Source organism: Salmo salar, chromosome ssa21 (assembly GCF_905237065.1).
Source record: "Salmo salar chromosome ssa21, Ssal_v3.1, whole genome shotgun sequence".
Taxonomy (NCBI): domain Eukaryota; kingdom Metazoa; phylum Chordata; class Actinopteri; order Salmoniformes; family Salmonidae; genus Salmo; species Salmo salar.
In genome coordinates, this window is record NC_059462.1 from 37266868 (window position 1) to 37284080 (window position 17213).

General features: G+C 43.6%; 1 protein-coding gene across 1 annotated transcript in view; it reads right to left on the bottom strand.

Annotated features, from left to right (window-relative positions):
* Positions 1–13992, bottom strand: part of LOC106582203 (receptor tyrosine-protein kinase erbB-4) — a 236321-nt gene extending 222329 nt beyond the window's left edge. Inside the window, exon 1 of the mRNA XM_045704751.1 lies at positions 13804–13992. Within this exon, the coding sequence (XP_045560707.1) occupies positions 13804–13897 (94 nt within the window). The 5' untranslated portion in view covers positions 13898–13992. The remainder of the gene's footprint in view (positions 1–13803) is intronic.
* Between the last annotated feature and the right edge of the window lie 3221 nt (positions 13993–17213).

The window sequence follows — 17213 nt, forward strand, 5'->3', positions numbered from 1 at the left end:
CCACCCTTTGCATTGATGATGAGTCGGACCACAGAGTGAAAGAAAAGCAGCCAACAAGTGCATAGCATATGAGGGAACTCCTTCAAGACTGTTGGAAACACATTCCAGGTGAAGCTGGTTGAGAGTACCAAGAGTGTGCAAAGCTGTCATCAAGGCAAAGGGTAGCTATTTGAAGAATCTCAAATATAAAATATATTTTGATTTGTTTAACACTTTTTTGGTTACTACATACTCCATGTGTGTTATTTCATAGTTTTGATGTCTTCACTATGATTCTACAATGTAGAAAATAGTAAAAAATAAAGAAAAACCCTTGTTGTTCTAAAACTTTTGACCGGTAGTGTACACAAACACTCGCACACACAAACATCCACTTTAGTGACACATTCATACACGCACATTTCACACAAACACACATACAGTCTCTCACGGAATCACTTTGATACAGGGGTCATATGTAAGCTCCTCATCCCAATGAGTACCTTTCCCTGTTGGACCATGAACCCTTTGTGTCTATCCTCTTTTACACCTCTTCTCTCGTACCACACACACTGCCATGCACACACAGACCCTCTCTCCACTTATCCCTCTCTTCTCTCTCCTCACACTCACATCCCTCCATCTCTTCTATTTCTTATCTCCTCTCTCCATCTCTTTCCTCCCTGACCAAGAAAACCTAATTATTCCATCATATCCCCACTCCTGCTCTTGCTCCTCCTCACTTGCCCTCTCCCTTTCCCCCCTGCTCCCCGGCACCACTGACATTTCAGAAATGAGAGGCCTGTGATTGGCAGGAACGGAAATAATTGGCTTAACCCTAAAGTGTTTCATTAACATTTCCATGTGCTCCGATGATTAAATGTGTTCCCATTAGCTAGCTAACATCTTCCAGGGTCTGGGGAGAGAGGGGTGTGTTCTCCTTAGGGCTAGCTAAGATCTTCCAGGGTCTGGGGAGAGAGAGATGTGTTCCCATTAGCTAGCTAACATCTTTCAGTGTCTGGGGAGAGAGAGATGTGTTCTCATTAGGGCTAGCTAACATCTTTCAGTGTCTGGGGAGAGAGAGGTGTGTTCCCATTAGGGCTAGCTAACATCTTTCAGTGTCTGGGGAGAGAGAGATGTGTTCCCATTAGCTAGCTAACATCTTTCAGTGTCTGGGGAGAGAGAGATGTGTTCTCATTAGGGCTAGCTAACATCTTCCAGTGTCTGGGGAGAGAGAGGTGTGTTCCCATTAGGGCTAGCTAACATCTTTCAGTGTCTGGGGAGAGAGAGATGTGTTCCCATTAGGGCTAGCTAACATCTTTCAGTGTCTGGGGAGAGAGAGATGTGTTCCCATTAGCTAGCTAACATCTTTCAGTGTCTGGGGAGAGAGAGATGTGTTCCCATTAGCTAGCTAACATCTTCAGGTGTCTGGGGAGAGAGGGGTGTGTTCTCATTAGGGCTAGCTAACATTTTCCAGGGTCTGGGGAGAGAGAGGTGTGTTCTCATTAGGGCTAGCTAACATCTTTCAGTGTCTGGGGAGAGAGAGATGTGTTCTCATTAGGGCTAGCTAACATCTTTCAGTGTCTGGGGAGAGAGAGATGTGTTCTCATTAGGGCTAGCTAACATCTTTCAGTGTCTGGGGAGAGAGAGATGTGTTCTCATTAGGGCTAGCTAACATCTTTCAGTGTCTGGGGAGAGAGAGATGTGTTCTCATTAGGGCTAGCTAACATCTTTCAGTGTCTGGGGAGAGAGAGATGTGTTCTCATTAGGGCTAGCTAACATCTTCCAGGGTCTGGGGAGAGAGAGGTGTGTTCCCATTAGGGCTAGCTAACATCTTCCAGGGTCTGGGGAGAGAGAGGTGTGTTCTCATTAGGGCTAGCTAACATCTTTCAGTGTCTGGGGAGAGAGAGATGTGTTCTCATTAGGGCTAGCTAACATCTTCAGGTGTCTGGGGAGAGAGAGATGTGTTCTCATTAGGGCTAGCTAACATCTTCAGGTGTCTGGGGAGAGAGAGATGTGTTCTCATTAGGGCTAGCTAACATCTTCCAGGGTTTGGGGAGAGAGAGATGTGTTCTCATTAGGGCTAGCTAACATCTTCAGGTGTCTGGGGAGAGAGGGGTGTGTTCTCATTAGGGCTAGCTAACATCTTTCAGTGTCTGGGGAGAGAGAGATGTGTTCTCATTAGGGCTAGCTAACATCTTCAGGTGTCTGGGGAGAGAGGGGTGTGTTCTCATTAGGGCTAGCTAACATCTTCCAGGGTCTGGGGAGAGAGAGATGTGTTCTCATTAGGGCTAGCTAACATCTTCCAAGGTCTGGGGAGAGAGGGGTGTGTTCTCATTAGAGATATATAACATTGTGGGTACGGTGAGAAAGATGGAGAATGAGGGAGGAGGAGGAGGAGGACAGGACAAGGACAAGGACAAGGACGAGGACTTGAAAGGAGGAGGCCTTCAATTATAATCTCCACCCTGTTTTAGAAAGCAGGTAGAACAGAAGCTTTAGGGGAATGGTACAGATGTAGGATCTTAATTTGAGCAAGTTTGCTACAGCAGAAAAACAATCCTTCAGCAACAGGAAATGTGAATTATTATGTGGATTATAATTAATTTACACTTATGTAGAAGTTTATATTTTTATAGTAAGGGAAAATCATGTCTGAAATTTCCAAGTGGAAATTACAAACTTCAGAAGCCTTTTTAAACCTCAAATACACTCTACATTTCCTGAATTTGCAGAAATTCTCCAATCCTGATGGTGAAAATGGATGACACTGGGCTACTTTCCAATATCCACACTAGTATACCACTTCAAATGCATGCTCAATACATTCTAAATGGTATGTTAGTGTGGACACTGCAACATAGGTCTCTTGTTGTCAGGTCAGTTTTTTATTTATGTTGGTTTTACCCATAGTCCTTCAGGCTGAGAATGTGACGGACTGGCCTGGTTTAGAGCTAACTAAAACATAGCCGGAGGGAGGACTATAATGTGTTTTGATGATTAATTGACATTCAAATTCCTTGCATACTCATATTAACTTTTAATGAGGCAAAATTCTGTTTTAGGCTGGTTCATCTGATCCATACAAAAATATTCCCTGAAAACTGGAGAGCCAATAGGTAGACAGTGGGTACTGAAGGTGCACAAGGATACTCAGCCCTGTGTCTATGTTCTAGTGACCCTTCAGATGAAAGTGAATGGGGTGCAGTAGGGTACAGTACTAGGGCTCATCAGTTAGTCCATTTAGGCTGGCCCTCTCAGCCCCTTTGAGCTGGGGCTGTGAACTATTCAGACCCTGGTGTGTGAAGAGCACAGCACAACACGGCACAGCACAACACAACACAGCACAACACAGCACAGTGCAGCACAACGCACAGCTCAACACAGCACAACACAGCACAACCCAGCACAACACAGCACAGCACAACACAGCACAGTGCTCTAGTTTCCTAGCCTGCAGTCTTTCATTTAATTCTCAATTTACATAACCTACACATGTACGTATGCACACATAAGGCTTACTTATGGGTTACGGGTGGAAAAGTCAGAGGAGCCCCCCTCTTTCATCTTCTGATCTGCCCTCCACCTAACAGGTCCTAACAGGTCCCAGATCAGTCAGAGGTAGTGATGATGGTTCCCTGCGGACCTCTCGCATGACTTCATTAGCAGCAGCTGACTACTAATAGAGCCAGATAGGAATACAGGGCAGGGGTGTCAAACTCATTTTGCCCTCGGGGCTGCATTCGGTCTTCAAAGAGGTCCGGAGGGCCGCACTGAAAATTGGTTATGATTCCTCTCCGTCAAGATTTGCTTAAAAAAAAGTTGTCGATCCATCATTTTGGGAATTTTCTATGCTCCCTGACTTAGCTTTAATTTGGGTGATTATTAGTGAGCTGGACAGTCAAGAAACTGTATGAATGTAGGTCCATTGTCATTTCTACACAGTTTCCATCTGGTTTTAGTCATTTTAAAGTATATTGAGTTTGTTCATCATTAATAACATTCTTATTTTTGTTTGGTATATTACAAGTTTGTTATATTTCAGTCTTCTGTGATGTATATAAAGTGTAATATTGGGATGCAAACTCAAAATGGAATAAATGTCATCTCTATATCTGACATGGTACAGGTGTCTTATTTTTTTAAGTCCATAACCATGTGTGTAAGATGTATACTTTTGTTTCAAAGTAGATTTGTTTAAGACTACCAAGAAGCACTCTGCGTGACCCTGATTTAGCCCACTGCAGTAAAAGGTGGAGCACGGAGCCCTCACTACTAATGCCATAGCATGTTTGTGGTGATTAGCTATACAACCCCCTCCAAATCTAGGACATAGTCGCAAAAGCACAGTTCTATATCTAAATATATAACGAAGTTGTAACAAGAGGAACTGTACTAGCCTATATCATAGGGCTTTTTTAAGTAAGGACAGTGCCGCTTGAAGCTGGGAGATATGTTTTAATCATTCAGTTTCTTAATGATGACACCCAATCCATTATTAATGGCTCTGGTTCCACCATGGGGCCCAGGCAGTGCTGGGCTGGGGCTAGCGAGCTAACTAACGCTATACAGTATTAGCATTTATTCTAGTGCTCTCCATTTGATCTCAGTGTAATTACCCAACAGATTTACCCTAAACATGCTATCAAAAGTTTGATGTTAAATAAAGAAGCGTTTTATTAATTTTTCATTTTGTTCTTTGTGTCTTGTTTGTTCTCTAAGAAGAGGCAATAGGAAGAAGCTACATGGATTTTATTATTATGCTTCCTTTTGTACTTATTGTTATGTTCAGGGTAGCTGAGAAAGTTTCAGATAGTGTTTCAGACTCGTTCAGATAGTGAAGAGAAACTTGAAGAGAAATGCTACTGAAGAGAGGTGGTATTTCTATGTAGTGTACTGTAGTTGCAGATATCAGTTGTATTATATTAGAACTAGTTGCAGTAGGAGAAAGACCGCTTCCCCACCTGGGAGTTTCAAGCAGAAACTTTACCTAAATGCCTAATTTACTTACAATTAACTATCCCATTTACTTCAAGATGGAAACAGATTTGTTTTTACTAAACTCACATTTCATTATTTTCAATTTGACTTTTTTCTGTTGAGGGCTGGCGGGTCAGCTCCCTCTGAAGCTGAAGATTTAACATTATTTGTGTCTCAAATGGCTATCCCCTATATAGTGCACTACCTTTGACTAGGGCCCAGATGGATCCGGTCAAAATAAGTGCCCTATAGGCAGAAGGGTTCCATTTAGAATGCAGCCTTTATGTTGTCGCACATTAATATTTCATAAAACTCTCCAATTTCCTGCTTATGCAATTCCCACATAGGATCATTAATGAGAGAAGTGGATCCAGTCAGCAAAATACAGCAGGAGAAACTAAACTAAACTAAAGTGTTGTTGGAGCCCAGCAGCACATGTTGTTACTAAATAGCCCTTATTGTCAGATGGGTTATTAGTCTAGAAGATGCTCAATTGTGAGAAGCGTGTCAGTGTCAATGCATACTGTTTCAGTCTGCTGTCTTGGAGAAAAATCCATGTTCTTCCAAACAATTGTTGCGTCCAAATCTTTCCTTCCTACTGAAGTGTCCACTTGTTCACTACTCCCCACAAATTCAAAATAATTGGATTGGTGTAGGCATGCGCTAGAGGGAGTTTCCATACACCAATCATTTTATTTCAAATTCATGAGGGGAAGTGAACAAGTGCACACTTCGGAAGAAAAGGAGAGATTGGGACACAACCAATTTATTATTACTTCAAATTGAAGAACTCAAGAACCTACACACTGTCAATGTACTGTATGCCCCAATGCCTAATCATATCAACCACAGCCATGCTATTAATTTCATGCCCACCACAAGTATTGTCACCTTATAGACAATGGCTCTTTGCTCCTTGCCTAAGACCTAGGGGTGAAACATTTGTGTAGACTGGAGAGGTCCAGCGTTGTGGGCGGGCCTTAGGGGACCTGGCTCACGCTTCCGTACCTCCTTGCCCATCCAAAGAAAATATTTAAATACTGATCATTTAATTGAGCAAGACACGCGCAGACAGAAATACACATCAATCTCAAATAAAGCATCCAAGCGAGCGAAGCAGTGCCCCTCTGTCTCATGATGTGCCATGTATCTGATGTATCTGATGCTATCTGGACAAAAAGTGTATTGCATGTCAATATGTAACATTTTTGTAGGGGTTGGTTCATTTTCTATTAGGGCAAAACAAATCTGACATTTTAATGTGGGAAATACAAACTTTAGAAGCCTTTTGAAACCTCAAATACCCTACAAGTTTGTAGAACTCAAGAACCTACACAAATTCTCAGCAACAAAAGAGTGATCAAATTAAGATCCTACATCTGTTTAGTAAGACAGAGGGGTGCTGTTTCGCTCGCTCGGATTCTTTTTCAGGTGAGATAGCTTCAGCCACTTGTGAATTGAAGGAACATTGGCGGGTGCAGAGTGCACTGTTCGGGTGCTGGAAATATTTTGGACTAATCTGCAAAGGTCTCCTACTTTTTTAAGTGATTTGTTTGACAATCAGATGAAAACATCATGACTGGTTGTGTTTATTAAAAGGTAATACATTTTTACAGTTATATTACATGTCTTTATTATGAAACCCATTTAAAAAAATGGTACACGTGCTATCAAATGCCCGTCCAACTGATTCGTTCGGACGCCGGCCCTGGGCTGGTGTTAACATGCTGTTCCTAAACTGCATTAGAGAGCTCACAAATGTGACAATATGAATGTCGTCTTACAAAAAACTCCCTTTTGCCCTCCTCCAAGCAATGAAATATTGAGTATGACACAGGAGTAATTGCATGGGAAGTAATCAATTAGACACACAATTGGAAGCGACCTGAGGTCTGGAAGCTGCCAGGCAAGAGGAGAGGAGAGAAGTGGAGATTGGAGAGAGAGAGGTGGAGATTGGAGAGAGAGAAGTAGAGAGAGGAAAGAGGTGGAGAGAGAGAGAGAGAGAGAGGAGAGAGGTGAATATAGATAGATAGAGGTGGAGAGAGAGGAGAGGTGGAGAGAGGAAAGGGAGAGATGGAGAGGTGGAGAGAGGAGAGGTGGAGAGAGGAGAGAGGTGGAGAGTAGAGAGATGTAGAGAGAGGAAAAGTGGAGAGAGGAGAGGTGGAGAGAGGAATGATGTAGAGAGAGGAGAGGTGGAGAGTGGAACAGAATGCCAGAGACACAGTGTTCTAGTCAAAAGCAGTGCACTATAAAGGGAAGATTGTGCCATTTTGGGATGTAGCCTTGGACACAAACTAATCTCAGCTCTCTTCCTGTGGGGGTTTCTCATAAAGACAGAGGCCAGTCTGGGGAGAGGCTGTCCAAAGACTCTTCAGGACAAGACTGAGTCCACTTGTCCTTTATTTTCACCTTGTCCTGTCTATCCATCCATCCCTCCCTCCATCCATCCCTTCATCTCTCCTGTGGGTGTTTCTCAGACAGACAGGGGCCAGGCAGGGATGTGCTGTCCAAATACACTGATTCTCCTTCTTAGTCCTTCAAGGAGAGACTGTCACGGATTTCTCTCATCCTTTATTTTCACCTTGTCCCATCCATCCATCCATTTATACCTCTATCCCTCCATCCCCCTGTTCACCATTTCATGATCCATGGTGCTTTCACGAAACACTGAGCAGAGCTCGTTGAAGTTAATGTATGATCATTAAGATTTTCCCCTTGATAAAATGCAGGGCGATGAAGAGCAGATAGAACACAATGTTCTGTGTCTGTGTGTCTGTGTGCGTGTGTGTGTGTGTGTGTGTGTGTGTGTGTGTGTGTGTGTACAGTACAATAATACACATGTAGGCTTTGTATACAGTGCATGTGCCAGTTTAACTAGCATTGATGAGATATATAGAGAGAAAGAGAAACAAGAGAGACAAGAGACGAGAGAGAGAGAGAGAATGAGAACGTGTGAAAATTTAAAAAAAGAAATAACAGATGGACTGTGAGTGAGTAGTGGATCCAGTCTTGGCGTCGTGTGTGAGCAGCGTGTGTGTGTGTGTCAGCTAACCGTGTAGGGAGAGAGAGAGAGAGAAGGATGTCTGGCAGATGGGAGAAGAGATTTGATGCTTTTATTTTGGACAGAGAGTAATGGCAGCGTACAAGTAGTAAAAATAAATGGATGAGCAACACTGACTGAACAAAACTATAGGAAAACAGGCCCGGGATACTTTTTTTTTTAATAGAAAATGTGTAAACTGACATGTTCATCTGTGTTATTTCTCTTATTGAGGTGGATATTGTTGTGAAAACTCAACAGGCAGCAATTACCATGTGAATGCACTGAGCCCAGCTCAACTTGCCTCAGCTGCAATCTACAGTAACTATTGTGTTCATGGTGACTGAAAATAATAAAAAAAAGAGAAGCAGAAGAAAAATGTTTGCTTAAGCATGAAAATAGCTTTAATTCGTCTGAAATGGAAAGCATACCATAGCTGCACTTTGGAAATGTCAAACAAAGTGGCAGTGTTTAACTCCTGTCACTGTGCTGGGGGAGACATATAATTCACTCCAATCATCTGCTTCTGGAGAGACAGATAGGGACAGGTAGGTACAGTTAGGGACAATAAATTGTTGGGGGGAGAGGGGAGGATTATATGAAGACAGATACTAGTGGATGGAGAGAGAGAGGGAGAGAGAGAGAGAGAGAGACAGAAAAGATACAGAAAAAGACAGAACGATCTAGTAATTCTTACTGCTTCATCTTAGTGTGTTTTAACATGTACTTGAGTGTGTTTCCTGTTTCATATGCCTAAGTATGCCTAAGGATAACTAAAGCCTGATTGAAAGGTGCCACAGAGGGACTGAGATGCACACTACCCAGTCCCAGCACACCCATGAGTGTTCCTTCGTTCTACAAAGTCTCCTACACAGACCCTACTGAAAAATCAATACAGCCATATCAAAATATACCAGCTACAAATTGATTTTATCCAGGGCAATTTCTACCTCCTAGGGATTCAGGTCGGTTTCAATACAGAGGGGTCCGTTTTATCCGTCTCCAGATTAGCCCTGTGTGTAGTTAATAACCTTTATCCTCGTATATGTCGCTTATAGATCATATCGATCGTTGTACAGAGAGCAGGGTATGAAAGGAACGACAGAATAATATCACTGGGAGATGAAAGGGGAGCCATTATAGGCGTCTTTGCCACTCGTTGCCTGTTGAAGTATTCTGGAGAGGGATGCAGTGACGGAGAGAGGGGAGGATCTTCGGATGGAGGGTGTGTGTGTGTGTGTGTGTGTGTGTGTGTGTGTGTGTGTGTGTGTGTGTGTGTGTGTGTGTGTGTGTGTGTGTGTGTGTGTGTGTGTGTGTGTGTGTGTGTGTGTGTGTGTGTGTGTGTGTGTGCGTGCGTGCGTGCGTGCGTGCGTGCGTGCGTGCGTGCGTGCGTGCACGTGTGTCACAGTCTGAGACCCAGAGACCAGCTACCAAGGCTTGATATAGCAGGAGCATGACACAAGTAGTGGAGGAGAGTGTCAAAATAGATACAAAGAGACAGAGAGAGACATAGAAAAAGAGCATGTGCAGTCCCTCTTTCTCCTCTCCACACTACTGGCCCAGGGACATGGATGGGACGATGGCATTTCAAACACCACTCTGCCTCTTTTCACTCTGTCTGCCTCTGGACACCCAGTGGTATCCGAGCTCAACCTAGTATCCCAGTTAGGACTCTTCGATAGGACTCTTCGATAGGACCATGCGATAAGACTCTTTGATAGGACTCTTCGAATAGGACTCTTTGAAAGGACTCTTCCATAGGACTCTTCGATAGGACTCTTCCATAGGACTCTTCCATAGGACTCTTCCATAGGACTCTTCCATAGGACTCTTCCATAGGACTCTTCCATAGGACTCTTCGATAGGACTCTTCCATAGGACTCTTCCATAGGACTCTTCCATAGGACTCTTCCATAGGACTCTTCGATAGGACTCTTCCATAGGACTCTTCCATAGGACTCTTCCATAGGACTCTTCCATAGGACTCTTCCATAGGACTCTTCCATAGGACTCTTCTGGCACAGCAGAAAGCTTTCTTTATCTGTATTATTGATTTTGCTTAACTGCCCCAATGGAAACATGTCTTGCGAATGAATGTCCACGCCTTTCATATATATCATTTTCAATACTTGTTAATTATTAATTCCTTCTCAAAGATAAGTATAGTACTACCCAACAAAATACATGGTGATATATACAGTACATGAATGTTCTACCAATTATGACAGATGACAATGCAGAATTGTATTGTGGATGTGTGTGTGTGTGTGTATGTGTGTGTGTGTGTGCGCGTGCATGTGTTTGTAGACCACAATGAGCAGTGGTTTAATATATTCACTGTCTCAGACTGAGCCGGGAGAGAGACAGAAACTCACTGCTCTATTCGTACGGTATAAACATCTGGTGAATGAATGTTAGTCCTATGCTGGGCGTAGGGTTACATAACAGAAAACATACAGTACACTGTGCTCCTATGGTGTGGTCTCTGGATGGTGTCTTTTAAATTCCTCCTCCCTCTCTCCATCTCTATAGTCATTTTACTTTCTCTGTCTCTCATATCTCTCTCTCTCCCCCCTCTCTCTCTCTCTTTCTCCCCATCTATCTCTCTCCTCTCTCTCTCTCTTTCTCCCCATCTCTCTCTCCTTCTCTCTCTCTCTCTCTTTCTCCCCATCTATCTCTCTCCTCTCTCTCTCTGTTTCTCCCCATCTCTCTCTCTCCTTCTCTCTCTTTCTCCCCATCTATCTCTCTCCTCTCTCTCTTTCTCCCCATCTCTCTCTCTCTCTCTCTCTCTCTTTCTCTCGCTCTCTCTCAGTGAAGACACACCAGCGACCATTGTCTTCTCTCTTACTCCCCCCCTCTCTCCATCTATTTCTCTCTCTTACTCCCCCTCTTCTCTGTCCATCTCTCTCTCTTACTCCCCCTCTTCTCTGTCCATCTCTCTCTCTTACTCCCCCTCTTCTCTGTCCATCTCTCTCTCTCTCTCTCTCTCTCTCTCTCTCTCTCTCTCTCTCTCTCTCTCTCTCTCTCTCTCTCTCTCTCTCTCTCTCTCTCTCTCTCTCTCTCTCTCTCTCTCTCCCTCTCTCTCTCTCCATCTCTAGTTTTTTTTCTCTCTCTCTCTGTCTGACCAGACAGACACCAGACCCAACAGTGACCTCTATCCTCTGCCTCTCAGGACAGTGAGTTATGTGGGTCTATAGGTTAACTGTCCATTACTGACCCTGTCACACAATATTGTATCAGAACACCTAATGGGCTCCTGACAGAACTGGGCTGTGTCCCAAATGGCACCCTATTCCCTATATATTGTACTACTTTTGATGGGGTAGTGCACTTTATATGGAATATAGTGCTAATTTAGATGCAGATCTGATGTCTGGCGGCAGGTAGCCTAGCGGTTAAAGACTGTTGGGCCAGTAACTGAAAGGTCGCTGTTTTCAAAACCCCGAGCCAACTAGGTGAAAAATCTGTCTGTGCCCTTGAGCAAGGCACTTAACCCTAGTTGGTCCTGTAAGTCACTCTGGATAAGAGTGTCTGTTAAATGAATAAAATGTAAATGTTATTCATTTCTCCGGTTACAACCATAGCCCAGAACTAGCTCCATAGCTACAACATAGAATATGTTATTAGTGCATACCATAACTCCCCTCAAGCAGTTTACATATAGGGACAATTCCAGCTGGGAGGTAGTAAGAGAACATAAGTTATGTCACTTAGTCAGAGTATTTTACTTGAATGCATACATTCTTAGTAAGGGCTGTATTCAATCCGTATCGTGGAAGATCAAATGGTACAGCTAGATTGATATTAAAAGGCAATGTTACCGCATTAGCAGAGACTGCATTCATGGTAACGCTGCATATGTCAATTCGTATCATAAAAATGTATATCGCGCAATCCGTAGTACAGATTGAATAGAGCCGTAAATGTTTGTGATCCCTGTGGGAAATGTACATATGACCTTAGCAATGCTAGTGCCACACGGTTACCAAATTAAGCAAACAAGAACACATTTTAATAGCATCGTAAACATATACTGCTGAGATTAATCAGCACAATGGTTGCACTTCAAAAAGGTTTAGGGCCTTTTTCCTGGCTGCTTATTCTTCAAGGTCAAGTATGCTTGTGTAAATGCTAGGGGATGGATGTATAGTGAGAGTGAAAGTGAGAGTGAGAGAGAGAGAGAGAGAGAGAAAAAAACTAGAGATGAGAAAGAGAAAAAAACTAGAGATAGAGGGAGAGAGAAAGAGAGGGAGAAAGAGAGCGAGAGAAAGAGAAAGAGACAGAGAGAAAAAAAATAGATGGAGAGGGAGAGAGAAAGAGAGAGAGAGAAAGAGACCGAGAGCGAAACTACAGATGAGTGAGAGAGAGCGAGAAAGAGAGAGAGAGAGAGAGAGAGAGAAAGAGAGAGGAGAGGTAGAAAATAACTACACTTCCCATTTTCACAAGTGCTTTTAGCGTCTATGAGAATGAGGGGATATGCTAAACAACAGTAATAATAATCTACTTTAGGGATTTCGAGGGAAGAGAACTCTTTCCTGATCCTAAGTAACCTGTCTTACCTAGGTATCTCTGAGAGGGATCAGACAGTTATTGTTCTTGTTCTCTGTTTATCTACCTTGCCTCCCAAATGGCAGCCTTTTTCCTACTTAGTGCACTACTTTTGACCAGGGCCCATAGGGAATAGGGTGCAATTTGTGACGAAGCCCCAGTCTTCGTTCATGGTAGCTAGGCCATTTTGGAGCTAGCTGTCATTAACACAGGAGCAAATATGTTGTAATGTGGATATACATAATTGCAATACACTCAAAAATAACAGGTATGTAGGTACAGAAAACACATTATGACTTCACGCAAAAACAAACAGGGAAATGGACGGGGTATGTATGACAACAGAGTATTGCAGAGTAATTGCAGGTGATGGAACAATGTTACAATAGTGTGTACGTATATTGAGGAAGCTTCCAGGGCAAGAAGAGGCTAGTTTCAGACCACGTTGAAGTAAAAGGCTACTTGCTAATGATAAATGTAATGTTTGCTTTGACACTTTGTATTTCACAGCATGTACTGTACATGCATCACCAACACCCCTTCCTATGAGTGCCACATCTGGTTAATATTATCAGGTTCTGCTGGGGAATTGGCAAGCCTGGTTCCAGATCTGTTTGTGCTGTCTTGCCAACTCATATGGTCGACCAAACAGATCTGGGATCAGGCGAAGCTTGGGGAGTCTAGTTAGATCTCTGTGGATATCGGTGCTAAAACAAAGCATACAAAATATAACACATACATCTTCCCAAGGCCATGTCAGGTGCCAATTCCCATTGAGAAAGATTAACTCAAGGTATTATTGCATTTCAGCCAAATGAAAGTCTGGACAAAACTTACTGATGCAGAAAGCAGAGAGCAGTAGCTATGAGTTAGGTCAACCGCGTCTTCCTCTCGCTATGAGTGTAAAGAGATGTAATTAAAATCTGTCAGTACAGTAAATCCCCAACCACCTAACATCTAGACAGACACAAGCTCTTAAAAGATCAGATCACTTCATTTTTCTCTCATTAAATTGACCCTAACATTCCCTCTTTATAGACCTTGGTTTACTGCTTTCATTGCAGTAATTTTCTAGCAGAGCTTCTGACTTAACACTCAGTCACACAATTTACAGGATTTCACTGAAGTTAGTAGCAGGAAGGTATGTCTCTGAAAAGGTGAAATTAAAGAAAGATCCATCAAGAGGGGATGGAGAGAGAGATTTCAAAGCTTCAGACAGAGGAGACAGAGACAGGATAGCCATCTTAGACACATACCTGTGAGGTTCTTCAGTCCCAGCTGGCGCAGGCCAAAGTTCCCATCTCTGCGGTAGTTGAGGAAGATTGCCAGAGCGTAGCGGTCTTCATACATCTTAGTTCCTCTGATGATCCTCAGGTTCTCCAGTGGCAGGTAGTCAAACTGGTTCAGAGCCACGAGCACATAGCCTGTCACCTCCCGTATAGACTGGAAGAGGAGAGGTTACAGGGAGAACATCAGACACAGCAACAGGAAACAAGAGCCATGGAGACAATCAGACATAGATAGCTTGGTCCCAGACATGTTTTGTCCTGATCTGTTTGTGATGTTTTCCCAACTTCTATGGATTTCATGAATGACAATGACTATAGATCTGAGATCAGGCTAAAGTAGACACAGAGCAGCTTTGAAAACTGATTCATCATAAGGTAATTTCCACCTATCCACTCAGTCACGATGAACCCATGTGAGGGGGAAACCCCACGGGGGTCAAGGAAGACTTTGCTAAAACTTTCTGCTCGAAGTTTGTGTCCACTCCACTAGGTACCAGGGGAAGCAGGAGGACATCAGCATCACCATTGCTTCACACTTAAATGTCATTTAGAAAGGATAATGACCGCGGAGACTTTACGAACACACCCAGCCAGAGCTGGTATGAATCAAAGTGACATGACCGCCCTCCTCTCAGCCCCCTTCCTGTCATGGTAGCTGTCATTAGAGGTGACAGACAAAGTGAGGATGAGTCCCAAATGGCACCTTATTCTCTATAAAGTGTACTACTTTAGACCAGTGCCCTATAGGCCCTAGTCAATATGGTGCACTATAGTGGACAATTTAGGGAATATTGTGCCATTTTGGAGGTAGACAGAGACAGCGGGGAAAGGACAGGCCAGGTCTCTCACAACGCTAATGCCAACAGTGACAATAATCACAGCAACAGGCCTCTGCCACGCACACAGCCACACACACATACACACTCGCACACACACAGGCATGCACACAAGCAAGCACACTAAACTGCGTCCTAAGGAGTCTGCAACCACCACTGTTGCTGCTGCCACCACTGCTCAGGTTCAGACCCCCATCACTGACAGCTGTCAGGCCCTATAGTCGTCAGTCCAAGCCAGGCTCAGAAGTTGCAGGAGCAGTCATGGTGCTGTCTAGATCAACCACAGTCACATAATGGGCATGGATGGCAGCTATTTAAGTCTTTTCCATCCAGTGCTCAGAGAGACACATTATCTGTGTCCCAAAATACACCCATAGGGCCCTGGTCAAAAGTAGTGCACTATATAGGGGATAGGATGTCATTTGGAACATAGTCAGAGTCCTCGTTAGTCATCTGTTTAGTTGCTAACAAACTACTCCATCTAGTCAGGAACATCAGGTCGTCTAGTCAGGAACATCAGGTCCCGGCTGCTTCCGGATGCTGGAGTGAGTGGACGTGCTGCACCTCGCTCCGCGGGTAATATTACATTTCATTACATAACAACGATTTGATTCGTGTATTGTTAGCTAGCTACATAGTTGTCTTTGTATCAAGATAAAGGCGTAGTACGGAGTAACTATCGAGGTTAGCTAGCCAGCTACATTTTCTAACATAGTCTACAACGCGCCCACTGCTAGCTAGCTAACCCTACCAGCTAGCTGTATCATTTTTAGTCAATAAGATTTTTGCAACGTAAGCTTAACTTTCTGAACATTCGAGATGTGTAGGCCACTTGTGTAGCTAGCAGGACTGACTTTGTGTTAGCTAGCCAACGTTTAATTACTTCTGCGTAATGAACTAGACACGGACACGAATGATCCATTGGTAGCTTGTTGTTACCAAGTATTGGTGCTAACCGTGTGTTTATAGGATGCTAGCAGCTAGTTAGCTAGTTAGCTATGGCATCATAGGACACGGTGCACTAGGTGGGTTTTCACGGAAGAATACTGTACCAAGTTATCTAGCGGAATAAACTAAGTTTGAGACTATTCCTGGAAACATTGAACCACTGTAGTTTACATCAATTTTCATTTCTAATGGTAGCTAGAAAAGTTATAGTTTAGCGTTTTAGTCTTTCAGTGAATTGTTAGTGAGGGAGGCCCTGCTCTCTCGCTTCCCCAGTTGTTTAGTTAATTTTCATGCCAATCTCCTTTGCATTAGCGTAGCCTCTCCTGTAGCCTATCAACTATGTGTCGGTCTATCCCTGTTCTCTCCTCTCTGCACAGGCCATACAAACGCTTCACATCGCGTGGCCGCTGCCACTCTAACCTGGTGGTCCCAGCGCGCACGACCCACGTGGAGTTCCAGGTCTCCGGCAGCCTCTGGAACTGCCGGTCTGCGGCCAACAAGGCAGAGTTCATCTCAGCCTATGCTACCCTCCAGTCCCTCGACTTCTTGGCGCTGACGGAAACATGGATTACCACAGAAAACACTGCTACTCCTACTGCTCTCTCCTCGTCTGACCACGTGTTCTCGCACACCCGGAGAGCATATGGTCAGCGAGGTGGTGGCACAGGAATCCTCATCTCTCCCAAGTGGACATTCTCTCTTTCTCCCCTGACCCATCTGTCTATCTCCTCATTTGAATTCCATGCTGTCACAATCACTAGCCCATTCAAGCTTAACCTCTCTAGGGTAGGGGGCAGTATTTGCACGGCTGGATAAAAAACGTACCCGATTTAGTCTGGTTATTACTACTGCCCAGAAACTAGAATATGCATATAATTGTTTGATTTGGATAGAAACCCTAAAGTTTCTAAAGCTGTTTGAATGGTGTCTGTGAGAATAACAGAACTCATATGGCAGGCAAAAACCTGAGAAGATTCCAAACAGGAAGTGCCCTCTCTGACCATTTCTTGGCCTTCTACACTCTCTTTATTGAAAACTGAGGATCTCTGCTATAACGTGACACTTCCTACGGCTCCCATAGGCTCTCAGAGGGCGCCAGAACGTTGAATGATGACTTTGCAGGCCATGGCTGAAAAACAGTAGCGCACTTGGTAAGTGGTCGATCTGAGAACAATGAGACGGGTCGTGCGTGCACGTGAAGAGTCCATTTTAGATTTTTAGTCTTTGAACGAAAACAGGGTTTCCCGGTCGGAATATTATCACTTTTTTACGAGAAAAATCGCATAAAAATTGATTTTAAACAGCGGTTGACATGCTTCGAAGTACGGTAATGGAATATTTAGATTTTTTTTGTCACGATACGCGCCGGGCGCGTCACCCTTCGTTACCCTTCGGACAGTGTCTTGAACGCACGAACAAAACAGAGGATATTTGAACATAACTATGGATTATTTTGAACCAAACCAACATTTGTTATTGAAGTAGAAGTCCTGGGAGTGCATTCTGACGAAGAACAGCAAAGGTAATCCAATTTTTCTTATAGTAAATCTGAGTTTGGTGAGTGCCAAACTTGGTGGGTGTCAAAATAGCTAG